Source organism: Vombatus ursinus, unplaced genomic scaffold, assembly GCF_900497805.2.
Source record: "Vombatus ursinus unplaced genomic scaffold, bare-nosed wombat genome assembly UNPS02014778.1, whole genome shotgun sequence".
NCBI lineage: Eukaryota > Metazoa > Chordata > Mammalia > Diprotodontia > Vombatidae > Vombatus > Vombatus ursinus.
The window spans coordinates 29,611,449-29,628,560 of NW_020954556.1; the positions used below are offsets into that span (position 1 = coordinate 29,611,449).

Below are 17,112 nucleotides of genomic sequence, written 5' to 3' on the forward strand. Positions count from 1 at the left end.
ATTTCTCATAAAGTCACTAGCTTCCAATTGCTCTATTCTGATTTTTAAGGAAGTATTTTCTTCAGTAATCTTTTGGCCTTCCATTTCCATTTGGCCAATTTTGCTTTTTAGGGCATTCTTCTCCTCATTGGCTTTTTGGACCTCTTTTGCCATTTGGGTTAGGCTATTTTTTAAGGTGTTATTTTCTTCAGTTTTGTTGGGGTCTCCTTTAGCAAGCTGTTAACTTATTTTTCATTATTTTCTTGCATCACTCTCAGTTTTTCCTCTACTTCTCTTACTTGCTTCTCAAAATCCCTTTTGAGCTCTTCCAAGGCCTGGGACTGATTCATATTTTTCTTGGAGGCTTTGGATGTAGGAGCTTTGACTTCGTTGTCTTCTTCTGGTTGTATGTTTTGATCTTCTTTGTCACCCAAGATAATATAGTCTGACTCTTTTTGCGCTGCTTACTCATGATCCCGGCCAATTACTTGAGTTTTAAACTCTTTGTTAAGGTAAAAGTCAGCTTCCAATGTGAAGAGTGTACTGTCCCAAGCTTTGGGGGGTTGTACAGCTGTTTTCAGAGGTACTTCTAGGGACCTGTAAATTTTCAGTTCTTCCAAGGTGGTATAAGGGGCGAGGTGTTTTCTCTCCCCCACCACAACAAGCTCCACCACACTAGCGTTCTTCCTTGCCCCAGGACCGCCTCTCAGAACTGTGACCCAGATCCAAGCACTGGTAGAACAAGAGATTCCTGTGTCAGCACTGGCAAAGAGATCCCTGCATTCCTCCTCTGATCAACAACTCGATTCCCCCTCATTCTGTGGGCCAGAAGCTCAGGAAAAAGCCACACAGCCCTGGGCTGCACTCAAGACTTGCGGCTGAGACCTAGATCCTCTCTCACCAGTCACAGACTTTTCCCACTGACCTTCTAAGTTGTCTTTGGCGTTCAGGGGTTGTGAAGTCTGGAAACCACCACAGCTGCCCACGATTCAGTCCTCTGAGGCCTGCTCCAGGGTCACTGCGGCCTGTGCGCCCACGCTGAACTGCGCTCCTCTCCTTGCCTGGCGCAATACACCTTTCTGCTCAACCATCCAGACTGTCTTTGGCTGGAAATTTGTTTCACTCTGTCTTTTTGTGGGTTCTGCTGCTTTAGAATTTGTTTAGAGACATTTTTTTAGGTATTTGGAGGTCTTTTGGAGGGAGCTCAAGACAGTCACTGCTTTCCCTCTGCCATCTTCTAGAGCATTTTTTTCATTTGACTATAGATAGCTTTAATTTCCTCATCTGAAAACTGCCTGTTCATCTTCTTTGACCATTTATCGATTGGGGAATGACTGCTATCCTTATAAATTTGACTTAGTTCTCTCTACATTTTAGAAATGAGGCTCTTATCAGAGACACTGGTTGTAAAAATTTTTTCCCAGTTTTCTGCATCCTTCCTAATCTTGGTTGCACGTGCAGAAACTTTTCAATTTAATGTAATCAAAATTATCCCTTTTGCGTTTCATAGTGTTCTCTACCTCTTGTTTGGTCATAAGTTCTTCTGTTCTTTATAAATCTGACAGGTGAACTCTTCCTTGCTCTCCCAGTTTGCTTATAGTATCAGCCTGTATATCTAAATTGTGAACCCATTTTGACTTTATTTTTGTATATGGTGTAAGATTTTGGTCTAATCATCATTCACTTTTTTCATACTACTTAGTTCTTTGGGGCCTAGTAACTGGAGCTCAACAAGATCAAGATATGTGTTTTCTTGGTATCTCCCTATTCATCTTGATTTTCTGCCATTAACTATATTCTGTTCTAGTCTTGGCAATTTTAAAGATGGTTCTATTTGGCAGAGAACAAAGAAGTCGAATTCCTGCCTTCCCTTTGTCATTATCCATCCTAAATCATGGTCTTCTTTTTTTGATATGCTATAGTAACATGAAGGAAAAAATTATTTTGTTGTCTTTTGTGTTCCTCATTTTCCTTTGTACATTCTAAACTTTAGCCATCCTGACAATGTTTTGCCAGGCCTATTTTTGATTTGTGTTGTCCTAGTATAACTATATCAGTCTCTTTCATTAACTTTCCTTTTTCTTTCCCATCTTAAAGTTTCTGTTTCTGAAACAGACGACCTGGAGTAGAATCAGGTGCTGATAGCTGTCTTCAAGTATTTGGAGGACCATTGGTTAGAAGAGGAAAAGAGTGATTAGATTTGTTTTACATGTTCCAGAAGGGCAGAACTAGGAAAAATGGATAGAAAATTCAGAGGGTTAAATCTAGGCCTGGTTAGAACAAAAGTTTTACAACATAGCTAGCTATCCAAAGGTTGAACTGTTTGCCTCGGTAAGTGTGGAGCATTTCCCTTTTCTTGACATATTAACAAAGCCTGAATCACTACTTTTCAGGTATGTTGTAGTGGGAATACTTTTTCAGTTTCAGGTTGTACTAGATGACTTCTGGGATCCCTTCCAACTCTGAAATTACATATTCATAGCTTTCCAAATTTCATTTTTGAGGACCTTCCATCCCTTTGGGCTGATCTCTCATTTGCAATTTTGTTTTGTTTTGTTTTTAGGCAGTTGGGGTTAAGTGACTTGCCCAAGGTCACACAGCTAGTACGTGTAAAGTGTTTGGTCTGAGGCCGGATTTGAACTCAGGTCCTCCTGACTTAAGGGCCCGGTGCTCTATCCACTGTGCTACCTAGCTGCCCCTTCATTTGCAATTTTAATCTGTAGGATTCTGCCTGTCTTTTCTTTAAAAATCTCCTTTCTCAGAGTATAGAATACATGTCAGACTAACATGTCAGACTATGTCCAGCTCTTCTGTCACTAATTTTAAGATAGAATGGTCACTTCTTTCCAAGATTCCCAGATTTTTCCTCCTTGCTGATCAAAATCAGATTCATCTGTGGAAGTTCACCCCTTTGTTTCCTCTGCCTTTTGAATAATGAAATTACCATGAATGCAAATTAAGAATTTATTAGATGCTTTGTTTTTGATAATGATACTTAAAACCATTGAAGTGTCCCTGTTACTGTATTGCCACGTCAGACCTTAAATGCCAGGCTTGTGATGTGTTTCCTAAACTGTTTGTTTCCTCTTTCTAGGTGGTCTGTAGTATTCCATAAAATCACTTTTGTTTGTTCTTCCACTCATCCTTTCCCAAATGCGGTATTACATACTTTCCTCCTCTGATAGCCCTGTTTTCTTATGTTAACATAGCTTTGTAATATATGATATTATACCCACTCTGGACCCATTTATCTATTCTATATTATACCTCACCAGAGCTATCTTTCCTATCTCCTTGCATTACAGTCTCTAATTCACTTTGCTGGTTATCCATATTTTGCCATTTTCTGTATCACCAATGGACCTTATTACCAGGGCTGATCTCCTGACAAGTCATTGATAGCCTACTCTATTTTAATTTTAAGTAACATTTTTATATTCCTGGTGAGTTTCAGTCACAGAACTGATTTCCTGTATTTTATAACAACCTCAGAAAGACCATTAACCTTGATAGAAGAGCTCCTTTCACCCATTATGTATTTTTTCTTTGAGGTTGAAAGTTGTGTGTATTTAGAAAAATTGAAATTGGATGATTGGTCTAGTTTTAATGAAACAAAACAAATACTTCATCTTGTGTTTTGCGTATCTGAAAGACTCCTCAAGTTTTTGACTAGTCAAATTCTCCTGGATAATTATACTTGATTAAGAAAATTGAACTCTTTTGGTGATATTCATGTATCTTGCAAAATATTAAACTTTTAGCTTGCCTTTCTTGTTAATTTTCCAGCTCATGTCTCTCCTTATAGGAATAAGAAATATAGGTAAAATAGTTAAGCGTCATAGTCTACATCTAATTAATGTTATTTCATTCTAGTAATGCATCATAGCTTTTTTTATATAATTGTCCATTCAAACAATTAACACAAAGAAAATAAATACAAAATAAGTAAGAAGTAACTTCTGTGGGAAAGTACTAGTAAGTGAAGGAATTAGAATGGGCTTCCTTTAGGAAATGGCCCATGAGCTGAGTCCATGCGCTATTGTCAGGAAAGGAGTGCGTTAGCAGCATGGGGACACCATCTATGCACAGAGTGTGTTTATCATTTGTAGAGGTAAGTAGAAAGGAGTATACAAATTTTCCCTGAATTATGACCTTGTAGGTTTTATATTTTGGGAGTTTTTTATTTGAGGCTTTTAAGGCAACAGCTAGAAGAAAATCCTTATAATATTAAACTAATGTGATTTTTGTACCGTTGAATGAATCATAATGCATGACTAAATATTGATTCAGTATTCTTACACTCATATCAGACTCTTTTTTCTTTTAGTGGTTTTTAGACCGAATGGCTGATGATGATTGGTGGCCAATGCAAATCTTAATAAAGTGCCCTAATCAGATTGTGAGACAGGTAAGGAAAATGTTCATTTTTCAATTGAAAATTGACTTCTGAGGGAAACGTGGTAAAATAAAAAGCATTTTGAATTTTTGTGTCAGAGGACCTGAATTTCCATCCTAACTCTGTGTATAGATAATGTGATCTTAGGAAGGTCACTCACTTTTCTGAGCCTGTTTCCTCCTTTGTAAAATGAGGCTGTGAAACTATAGAGCTATCTCTGGAACTATAAACTGAGGAACTTTATTACTCATAAATACTTCCAAGAGCATTAGAAAAAGGAAAAACAGTCATAGAATTTGAACTAGGTCATCTAGTTCATCCTGTTGTAATGAGTGCTCCTTGAGAACAGGGGGGCTGTTTTTGCCTTTCTTTGTATTCCCAGCAATTAGAACAGTCCTGGGTATTTACTTATTGATTTGATTAGTCCAAACTTCTCACTTTGTAGAGGATAAAACAAGTCACTCTAAATTTTACTCTTCCAAAATTTTCACCAATCCCTTGCAATCCCTATCGCCCTGTATCTTAGCATATACTCACAAGGAATGGTGATAAAGACAAGTATCTTTCTAGTTTTCACCTCTAGGTGGAGAAGAATCACATAGGATAAATAACATTAGATAAAATAACAAACACTTCCCTAATTTCCCAAGTAAATTAGTGATATTTCTGGTAAATTCGGTCAGAATTCGCTATTTAAAAACGTATTTTGTTATATGCTTTCATTTGTACCCAGAACATTCACTCCAGTATGAGAATATCACTAGTACGTATTTATCATGGTATATTTGACAATATTTGACAGTAACCTTCTCAAGCAAAGAAAAGTACTAATATTCTGATGTTAAATTTAACTGGAAAAGATCTGATAAAAAGTTAGAAGTTTGACACCAAAGTTGCTATAAGACTGGAAAGATTCAAGAAAGCACAAATATCAGTTATCATTGCAAAATTTGCCTACAACTGAAAATAGAGCTATTCAGGTTTTCAGATATCAGGATGAGTCATTCTTATACTCTTGTGCCCCTGCCTTTTATGCTTCACCATCTGCTATCTAGTCACCTAGGGGTTAAAAGGAAACCAGTGTTACCACTTCAAAAGTTTACTTTGACTCCTATAAATATAGGGAGGAAATTTGATTGCTTTTTTACCTGGTTTCCATCTGAAGCAAAATTAGGAGTTATTAAAACTTCAGTTTGATCCTTCAGTTTATATCCCCACCTCCATCATATATATGTAATACTGTCTCTGTTGCTAACAAACTTTATGGCTTCGGTCAAAAATATTTGTCTTTTCTCTGGGCCTTGGTTTCCTCTACTACAAAATGAAAAGTTTGGGTTATGGATGATTTCTAACATCTCTTTCCATGCAGATAACATGAGATAATGCTTATTGTATCCATTGTTATAAACATGGTGTTGGAATCATTCCACGTTGCTCCATTTTCTGTCCACAGACAGAACTCTTGGCAAAACTTTAGACCAAAAGAAAAAGTAAAAGATGTGCAAAGGTCAGAAATAGGTGGAAAAGAATCAGTTTCTCATTAAGGATGTATGTGTGTGTGTCTGTGTGTGTGTGCCTATATTAACTTAAGTTGTACCTTCATATTTTATCATTTGCAGATGTTTCAGCGTTTGTGTATTCATGTGATTCAGAGACTTAGACCTGTACATGCTCACCTCTATTTACAACCTGGAATGGAAGATGGGTAAAATGTTTGCTTCTGAACACTTTTTTCCACATTTTATTTAGATGATAGTTATTTAAAACATTAAAATTTCCAACATGAGATCTTTAAGTTCCCTTGCCTAATGAAATAGATTAGAAAGAATTGATGTCATTTGGGAAGATTTTTTTTTTTTAAATTTAGGCAATTGGGGTTAAGTGACTTGCCCAGGGTCACACGGCTAGTAAGTGTCAAGTGTTTGGTCTGAGGCTGGATTTGAACTCAGGTCCTCCTGACTTCAGGGCCGGTGCTCTATCCACTGTGCCACCTAGCTGCCCCTCATTTGGGAAGATTTTATATGCTCGTTAAAATAATTGTATATTCATAATTCTCATCAAATGCCTAAATTAAAAGAGTCTTCTCATTTATTGTCTGGGTATTATATAAAATTGGAGTTATCGTAACAGACATAGTAAATTGGACCCAAAATGATAGGATTCCTATGATGAAGTAGGAAGGAGATATTAAATTCTCCTAGTCAAAGATATCTGTGTTTGCTGAGTAGATCTAATTGAAAGGCAGCATGGTGAAGTAGAAAAAACACTGGTGTTTCAGTCAGAAAACCTGGGTTCAGTTCCCAACTCTGCCACTTCCTTCCTTTGTGACCTGAGGTAGGTCTGTTAACCCTCTTCCATCAGTTTCCTCATCTGTGAAATTAGGGAATTGGAATAAATAAACTCTAAGGTCAAATGTGTAACATATTATGATCCTATAAAGGGATCCTGCCTGAGCACATTATCAGGGAATAGTTTGAGAGGTAAGTCACAAGGTGACAAATTAATGTAAATTTGTAGAGGTACTTTTAGGAAGAGCCTTGAAAGATAAGTGTAGTTTCATTTGATTTCAAGGAGGCAGGAGTCAAAGAAAGTGTGGCAGGAAGTTCCTTGCCAAATTTTTTTTTTCATTTCGTTTTATTTTTCACTTAATAAGCCTTTGTTTGCTCTCCATTTCCCTCCATCTTTGTCTAAAAGAAAAACAAAACCTTTGTAACATGTACATAGTCAAGCAAAACAAATTCTCACATTGTTCAGGTCCAGAGATAAAGCTCTTGTTCTGCATCTTCAGTCTGTCATCTCTGGAATCATATTTACTCTTTGATCCATCGATTAAAGTTCTTTATAGAGTTGTTGTTATTATATAAATTGTTGTCCTCTTTCTGCTCACTTCACTCTACGTCATCTCGTGCAAGTCTTCACAGCATTCTCTGAACTCATCCCTTTCATCTCTAATGGCACAGTAGTATTCCATTAAATTCACATATAATAATATATAGATCCCAAATGATGGGCACAGGTTCCCTCTTGCTCCTTGCCACTTTCATTTTTCTTCAATCTCTTTGTGGAAATAGTTGAGAGAATATCAACAGCTCAATGATTTTGTAGGCATAGGGTCAAATTTCTTCCCAGAAAGAGCTGGACCAGTTTACAGCTGTGTACAACAGTGTATTGATATGCCTAATATCCCCATAGCCCTTCCAGTATTCGATCATTTTCCTTTTTTTGTCATCTTTGCCAGTTTCATAGGTGTCAAGTGGAACTTGACTCTTGCTTTAATTTGCATTTCACTAGTTATTGGTGATTTGGATCATTTTTTCATATGACTGCCAAATTGTAACTTAAATGAAAGCTGATCTTTCTGGTTGAGGAGAAAGTATACAAGATTTTTGCTTCTCTTTTATACTTTTGTGCTCTGACTTAATAAGATGGACTAACAATTGCTAGACAATGGAAGAAATTATTCATTTTAAAGAAACTTAGAAAGACAAAGACTTTGAGCAAACTCTGTCAAATAATTAGATTACGAAGTGAGATGGCACAGAAAAGGAGAGAGTAACTGAGCCATATACAAAGTATAAGGTTTTTCCTAGAAGGCATAAATCAGACCTGAAGATGCACACGTAACACAAAGCATGAAGGAGAATATGTAGCTAGTGGTAGGTCCTGATAAAGTAGTTATGGCCTCTGTGGACATCTGTCTATGTACCCGTGCCCAAAATGTGGCTAAGATCATAAGGAGATAAATATGATGCCATAGATGTGGGAGTGCAGACAAGCAGCCTAAATGGAGAATATGCTTGATGCTTTTCTGATCTAAAACTCAGGACTAGAACAGAGACAGGATGTAGTAATGAAAGGAGACTTCACTACTTAGAAATCTGCTAGAAGATTTATCCCGCTAAAGGCAGACCATTTGATAAATTTTTTACTTGATAGCAATTAAAATCCCTCTACTTATAATAATGGTTCTAAACCAGGGGTGGGGAACCTTTTTTGAGCATGATGACTCGTTTCTAATATCAAATTATTTCAGGCTTTCATGTGATAATAGTTATATTATTGATATCTGTAGACTGAAAAAACCACGTACTGACAAATCTATAAATTTGAAAAATGTCAATACATACATATATGTAAACATTTGGACTATAATATGTATATTTCTACATTTATTATATTGGATCATCTTACATAAATGAACAAGACTATTTATTAATTGTTTTGTGCCAAGCCCCGAGAATGCAAATACAATAGCAAGAATTGCCTTTTCCCTCAAGCTTAATTCTAATAAGGGTGACTATCCATATAGAGGAGTGATATCTTCATTTGGAAATTTTCAGGGAAGGTAAATAGAACCATAGGGAAGTATACCCTTTACAAAAGCGGTGACAGTTTATTTGATTATGGTTTTAGAACCCCACACAGCAACATGAACCTTAGGGAGGAAATGGCTGAGGAATGAAAAGAAATATTGTTTGGCTAGGTGTAGTAGCTTACTAAGGCAACCATCAGTCAGACTAGTCTGGCCCCAGGGTGGAAATTCAGGCAGTCAAGGAATTAAGTTCTCAAGAGTCTTAAGTTTCTAGTGTCTAAGCAAGACAAATTATAATGAATTCTTAGACCTATTTAAATAACTCCATGGAACCCACAGAAATTCAAAAGTAGAAACTAGGTTAGCAAACATAGGAAAAGGACCTCCTACTCTCAGTTTAACTCTTACTAACAAGGAGTAGAAGCCACGGGGATCATAGAAAAAGGTCTCATGTTATAACACAGAAGTACTAGGCATGATCAGAAATGTTTAGCACGTTCTCTGATCCTACTTCCCTTGGGAGGTATCTTTCCAATGCTGTGGGTTTGAGCCCCCATTCTGATTTGCCAACCGGACAATTAGTTTTTAGAAAGAGGCATTTTACTACAATGATGTAGTTTAAAAAATTGGTACAAACCATTCCTTAAAAAGTATGTGACACACTCTGTCATAAAGCACAGTCTAGGGAAATTGTACTTAAATTTAGACAATCCATGGCATAGGTCCTTGAAGTCCCTTTCTACAGTAATCAAGATGTTCCCCTATATATGGCATAGTTTTATTCTGCTGGGCTCTTTGTAAAACCTTGGATCTGCATCCAGTCTGCTTGGCAATACAGGCACTGTTGTCAGCTGTTTCAGAGTCACTGCTGGAACACTAATATTCTCCCTAAATATACCAGAGGATAGCATGTTATCACTTACATATTGTGGGGTGAGTAGATTGATTGACTGCCACCTTTATCTATGTAAGATAACTGAAGAGGCTCTGAAAGAAGGTGTATAACTGTCAAAAATGAAATTCCATTAATAGTTATGAATTATCCCAATAAGAATAAAAAGAAAGTATTAAGGAATGGTAAGGATTCCCTTGAACTTGTCTTTCTGAGTTGCCATAATTTCCAGAAACACTGGATCCAGAGCGTGCAGGAGGCCCCAAATGTGTCAACGACAAAGCCCTGCCCCACAAGAATGCCATTTCCCCTTCACCCTCACCGTCCACATCCCTGCCAGCTGACATAATTTGTTGTTTGCCTCCCAAATTGAATGTGTGTCCTTGGGAGTCAAGAAAAGTACAAGTCAGGCTACATTAGGTTGAGAAATTGTTTGTGTAGCTGGGACCCTTGTAGATAAGCAGACCATCCCATCTTCATAGTCTAGCATTTCCCAAGGAAAACCTTCAGAAGAGGTTTTGTCCTTTTCTCACCTTTACTTCACCTTTCCCCCTCTCGTGCCATGCCCCTTTAGGTGGAAATTTGTTTTCCTCCTCCTTCCTTCCTTCCATTCTTATAAATATGCAAACTTCTGTATGGATTGTGAACCTTTTGAGTTCTGCATGCATGTTCATTTCTCTTGAAATAAACCTAATTTTCACAGAAGTTTCATGAAATTGTGATTGCCTGTTGACGAAGGAAGAGACAACTTGGCTATATGGAGAGTTCTCTGAGTTCAAATTTTACTAAACTATAAACTACAAGGTCAAAGATTGTACCTTACTAAAACTTTCTACCTCCAGTCATCCCTTGCCCAGTGTTCTGTTATATACTATAGTAGGTATACTTAGTAAAATTTTATTGAACAAAAGATAGAGGTAGAATCATAAAGGAAGAATGTAAAAGGTTCACAGTCCTAAAAAAAAAAAAAGTGTGTAAAGACTAAAGCCCAAAATGACTTCAAGCTTGGAAAAATGTATTTATTCCCTTAATCCTGAAAGAAGAAAAAATTAGTTCTACTGTTTAGTTTAAGTGGTATGATTTTAACATACCACAAAACAACAACAAAAACGAGTTATATTCTACTTTGCTTTTGTCTTCTTAATAAGAAGAATGATCTCTAAACTAGCAAGGAGGCAAGGAGAGACCAAATGTGCTAAAGGAGGAATTCAAGCCCAAGATAGTTGAGAAAAATAGTAAGGAGATATCTAGCTGCTTTGAATCAGTTCATCTTCTGGCTGTGCAATCAGTTATTTCCCAGGGTCTTGGAACAACTATTTTTGGTGATCATAGGAATCAGAAGGAGTAGGAGGAAATCCAGAAATCTTGAGATAAACTAATATTGCCAAAAAATTTTTTAAAGTAAAGGGAGTGGGGTGAGAAAAGCCAGGAAGCTTCAGAAATGTGACAAAGATGGACCCTTGCTGCTCACTTCTTGAGCACCAAACTGATTTTCTATTGATTCTGAAACTGTAGGCCACAGTTCTTCTAGGCCTGGACCCATCGAGCTTAGCTGTATGGCATTCTGAACTTCAGGCCATACTTCCATTCTTTCTGGACTACCAGGTTAGAATTCTCTGGAAGATCTTAACCACCAAGATGTTGCCCCTGTCCTACATCCCCAGCCCATGCTTTCTTTGGGCATGGGCCAGCAGGATATACCTTCAGTTAATCCTGAATACTGAATTGAGATTTTATTGGATCCCACAACCAAAGGCAGCACTTCCAATATATCTAAATGTCTTGGGCCCACCATTTATGGGATTGGGCTGCTAGACATCACCACCCCCAGACTTCTCCCTGGCTCAGACAAGCGGAAAACCCTTTCATGTAGCCCCGACCACTACTCAGATGCCTCAGCCACAACTCCACCATACTTGAATGCTACTGGTCCCTACTCATCTTTAGTTAGCATTTATCTTTCACTCTTTAATCATGACATTCCACTGAGGACCTGTCTTCTACCTTTTTGTTTCTTTACACTTTTCCTCAGTGATCTCATTTGTTCCCATCAAAGTTTAGTAGTTTAGTCATATCAAGTCTATACAGTTATCCCTTCCACATTGTGGGAGTTAGGAACATAGCACCCCTGTGATCTGGAAAATCTGGGAAAATTTTTGGCCCTCCATACCAGAGAAAAAGTCTGAATTGATACTATACAATGCTATAACATATATTTTTGCATTTCTTAGTTTCTCAACTTTTTCTATGTCATCTACTGACCTTTGAGTGGCTTCCCACAAAACTGTCTTCCACAAAACTCTCCCAAAATTCCCATTTAATTTCTTATGCCGACCTCTGACCTGTAAAATCACTATGGGGAAAGTCATGATGTGGAAGGGATAACTGTATATCCAACCCTGTTCACTGTCCTGAATTCCATTCTTACATTTCCATCTACTTGCTAGATGTCTCTAACTGAATGTCTCATTACCACCTCAAATCCAACATACTGAAAACAATCTGTCATCTTCCTTCCACACCTTTATTTCTATTGAGGCTACTATAGTCACCCATGTTCAAAATTTTGTAGCCATTCTAGACCCTTCCCTCTTCCTTATTCCTCCTAGCACTTTGTTGATAAGTTATATTAATTTACATTATTACTCACATTCATCCCTTTCTCTCTCCATTCATATTGCACCTACTCTAGTTTGGGTTTCTGAGTTACCCTGTGTTTCCATAATGATATCTTTAGGCAACTCAACCCTTTTCCACTTCATCAAAACTGTTTCTGTTATGTCCTCAGAATTTCATTCTTGAGAACTGGTCATTGTTCTTGGGTTGACTTCTCCTGTAGAATTTAGTCCGTGGATCCTATATATGCTCATCTAATCTCTTTGAAGTATGCTCTCCCAAAATTTAGGGTACATGTCACACTGTGTTCATCTTTTTTTTCTCTATTGCAAACTCTAGGTGTGAATGATAACTTTCCCCCAATGTTCTCTTCATTTCCACTTTAGCCACCTGTTGCTCTTTCTTGGTGAGAATTAGATTAAAAAATAGGATTTCCCCTTGTTAGTTCTTTTGAAAAATGAAGTTATCGTTAAGGCAGTTACAGAAATTATTACTTTCTTTGCTTTAAGATGAGATCTGTAACAGATGTCCAAATAATCCCCATTATCATTATGTTTCAGGTTGTGATTAGTTTCCTAAACTCTTCATATATTTCCTATTTTTGTCCACGTAGTATGTAGTTTATTCCTGTGATAATAATAGCTAGCATTTATATAGTGCTTTAAAATTGGCAAAACATGTTTTCTATATATGATTTCATGATCTTCATGACAATCTTGTGGGGTAAGGGTGGCTATTCCCATTTTACAGATGGGAAAATTGAGGTAAGGCGAGCTTAAGTGATTGGCCCAGAGTCGTGTAGCTAGTGAGTATCTGAGTTTAAGATTTTAATTATGGTCTTCCTGACTCAAGTACATCACTCTATCCACTGTACATCTAGTTATCCTTTCTTTTTCCTGTCTCCTTTGATCTTTACATGGTCCTTTCCCTCAAGAGGCTTAAATTCTGTAAAGGAGACAACCTGTGCATAAATAAGTAACAGAAAAATAAATCAAGATAATTTAGGTGGGACAGAGGGCCCTGGCAAGTAGAGAAATCAGGAAAGATTTCATACACAGATACTCACCTGCTGGCACTTAAGCACAGTTTAGAAGGAAGCAGAGGATGAGAGACAAAGGTGGGGGTGAAGTGTCATAATATGAGCAATAGCAAAAAGTGCAGTTTGATTGGACAATGGAATACAGTAAAGGGAATAATTTTTAATAAAATTGCAAACGTAGTTTGGGCCCAGGTTGTAAAAAAGACTGAGAGATAAGCCAATGAATTTATATTTGTAATAGAAGCAGGTAGGTGGTTCAGTGTATAGTGCACTAGAGTGAGGAAGACCTGCGTTCAAATCCAGCCTCAGACACTTAGTGGCTGTGTGAACCTGGGCAAGTGATATTAACCTCTTGTTTCCATCAGATTGCTAATCGGTAAAATAATTATAAGATACCCAGTTTGAAATGTCCAGTAGACAGGCTAGATATGTGTAGCAAGAGATCTGGGAGTGTTCTACATAGAGATGAGAATTGAACCCATGAAATCCATGTCATTCATAACAAAATGTAGAGAGACAAGAGGACCCAGCACAGAACCATTGGGTTGCACTCAGAGTAAGGAAATGTTTCCTAACTAGGGTAGGAAATTGGAGTCAAATGATTTTAATGATCCCTTTTAACATTCAGATTCTGTAATACATGTCATTACTATTGGTGTTCGTTGTGACAACAGTGAAATGCATAAATGTAATTTTTTTAAAATGTTTTCATATGAGCACAATGTTCTCTCATGGTACCAATGTTAGAGTCATGTTAAATTGTTTCAGGTCAGATGATATGGATGGTCCTGTGGAAGATATAGGAAGCCGTTCATGTGTCACCAGATTTGTGAAGACACTGTTGTCAATTATGGAACATGGTGTGAAACCTCATAGTAAACATCTCACTGAGTACTTTGCCTTTCTTTATGAATTTGCAAAAATGGGTGAAGAGGAGGTAAGGATATTTCTTGTTCATTTCAGAAATTCTGTGCTAAAGTAAATCTTGCACATATATACATTTGTGTAATATTCCCTACATTCATGTAAATCATTATCTTTATTTCTAGAGCCAATTTTTGCTTTCACTTCAAGCTATTTCAACAATGGTGCATTTCTATATGGGAACCAAAGGGCCTGAAAATGTAAGTATAGTGCCTTTTATTCTCAGTTTAGAAACCATTTACCAAGTAGTTCTTATTTCTGAGAATCATAATGATAAAGAGCCAAATCGTTTTTTTTTATTATGCACTAGAAAATCATCAACATTTCTACATATAATGTCAGAAAAAGAGGGTTGTATAAGAAACCATGAATATAATTTCACTATTTTCTTTCCTTCTTTTCATCACTTTCACTACCCCCAAACTGTTCCTTTCTCAGATAAAAGATTTAATATCTAACAGATGTTGTTGAGAAAAGCAAATTTATGTTGTATTAGTTGCATCTGAAAATGATATGCCTCACTCTGCACTTTCTGTCAAAGGATGGGAAGTGTACCTCATTATCACTTTTTTGTAATCTTACTTAGTCATTTCATTACTCAGAGATCTTAAGTCTTTTAAAGTTATTTTACAGTGTTGTGGTCATTGTATAAATAGTTCTAGTTCTGCTCAGTGTAATCTGCATCAGTACATATAAAACTTTCATTTCTTTGTTCGTTTCTTATGGCTCAGTAATATTCCATTATATTCATATTCCACAAATTGTTCAGCAATTTCCCAGTTGATGGGAAGCAACTCTTGCTACAGTTGTTCACGAAAACAACAAGTGCTGCTGTATTTATGCTTAAGAATCTTTTGCCTCTTTCTTTTATCTATGTAGTATATAAACCTATTTATGATATTGCTGGATTGCTGACCTTTTGTCCATAGCCCAAAATTGCCTTCCAGAATGGTTGAACCAATTTGCAGTTCCACCATCAGTATATTAGTATGCTTGTCTTCCCCTACCCTCTCCAAAAATTGTCATTTTCCTTTTTGTCACCTTTGCCAATTTAATAGGTATAAGGTGGAACCTCAAGGATGTTTTAATTTTCATTTCTTTTAATTATTAGTGATTTAGAGCATTTCTCATGGTTGTTGATAATTTTTTTTTCTTTTGAATTACCAGTTCATATCCTGTGACCATTTTTCTGAACTGCTTAATACTTGTTTAGTCTTTGTAATATAAAAATTCCAAATAACAAGTATAAATTTGTTAAGTTAAGCAATTAGCACTAATTTAAGTTATCTCATAAGCCAACCACCAGGCAGTTTTCTAGAAGAGAAACATTTGAACAGCAAATATGTTTATGTGTTCCTCTTCACTTTAGTTGGTAACGAATGGGAGCCTGACCAAAGTTATGCCTGTAAAGAAATACATATCCCATGGGGAGATAAAGACAAAGGGGCAGGGGTGTATGCATATGTGAATATGTGTATGTATTCCATAAGGATCCCATCAAGAGTATTTGTATTATGTCCTTATGGGAATATATCCATCACTACTCAATACAAGAGTGTTTGTTTTATATTGCTGATGGCATTTAGAATGATTTCATAGAGTTTCATTTGATAACAAAAGGATGCCCTTTCTTAAATATCATATTTTTCAAGTCCTTGTACTGTTACCAGGAACTCTCCATAAGTATTATAGTTGGATTTTATTCATTATACAGTGGATACTATACTAAACCTATAGTCAAGAAGACCCAAGTTCAAATCCCTCCTCAGGCACTTACTGATTGGTTTTGTAATTCTGGACAAGTCACTTAACATTGTTTAGTATTTTTCCTCATCTATAAAATGGGGATGATAACAGCACCTAATTTGCAGGTTTATTAAGCACTTTTTAAACTTTAAAGTTTTATACAAATGTCAACTATTACTGTTATTATTTTAACACTCAGAGCTCTATGATTTCTCCAATGTATATCACAACTCCTCTTCACTTTAGTAAATAGTCTGCATGAGTTGCTTTGGCTGAAAGATTCAATAACTGATGCCTGGTAAGGATCTGGTAATGATCATCCTTTAACTTACATAGAACCCTGAACTGGTCCTCATATAGCAAACACACATAGGCTATTTCCAGGCACATTCTTGAGTAGTATCTGTCTAAACATTCTGTTGACATTTCTGTCAATAAGCTAACATTATTTCCCAGGTTGGATGCATCTGAGTAATTCTTGGATGCTTTTGAGTAATTCTTCAGGTGAGGTGGCTGTATATACAAATGAAAATTAAAGTAACCAATATATTCATGAAGTATATTGTTTCTGGTGTAAGTATCTGTGTATATAGGATCTATGTTTACGTATATGCTACTTTTAACGTTTATAAAGTACTTTTTTCACATCATCTCTTTGTAACATCAGTAAGGCAAATGTCATTATCAACATTTTACAGATGAGCCAATAGAGAATCAGAATGGTAAAATGATGTGCTCAGTCATACAGCTAGTAAGTGATAGAGCCACACTTGAACCTCCAGTCATTTGACTGTCTACTCTAGAGCAGAAACCAAAAACCTCAGTTCCAGTCTCAGATTAGCTATTCATCTGGACCTCAATTTTCTCACCTATAAAATGAGGGGAATGGACTATAGAAAAAAGTTCCTTCTAGCTCCTCAGTTATATGATTTTGTGAATTTATGCACTATTTTAACAGCATTTTTCAGTTTCTGCTAAAAAGAATGCCAGTTTTTGAGGACTGCTTTATATCATCATGTACTTTTTAATTAATCAAATAGATTAAAAAATCCTACAGTGATCTTAGTTTGAAGATACTACTGTCTTATGGACACGGCTGTAACTTCAGGATAAATAGGGAACTTCAAATAGTTACCTTCTTTCCTGCAGGAGGAGTTGTTTTGTTTTGTTTTATCAGACAGGAAATATTGCTGTTTTCTCTAATGCTC

General features: G+C 36.6%; 1 protein-coding gene across 3 annotated transcripts in view; it reads left to right on the forward strand.

The window, feature by feature from the left end:
- The window catches only part of USP34 (ubiquitin specific peptidase 34), a 317,492-nt gene that overhangs the window by 258,409 nt on the left and 41,971 nt on the right, over positions 1–17,112 (forward strand). For all 3 annotated transcript variants that reach the window (XM_027865141.1, XM_027865140.1, XM_027865142.1), the window contains 4 exons: positions 4,307–4,387; positions 5,995–6,080; positions 14,003–14,171; positions 14,284–14,358. In XM_027865141.1, coding sequence (XP_027720942.1) covers positions 4,307–4,387; positions 5,995–6,080; positions 14,003–14,171; positions 14,284–14,358 — 411 coding nt within the window. The remainder of the gene's footprint in view (positions 1–4,306; positions 4,388–5,994; positions 6,081–14,002; positions 14,172–14,283; positions 14,359–17,112) is intronic.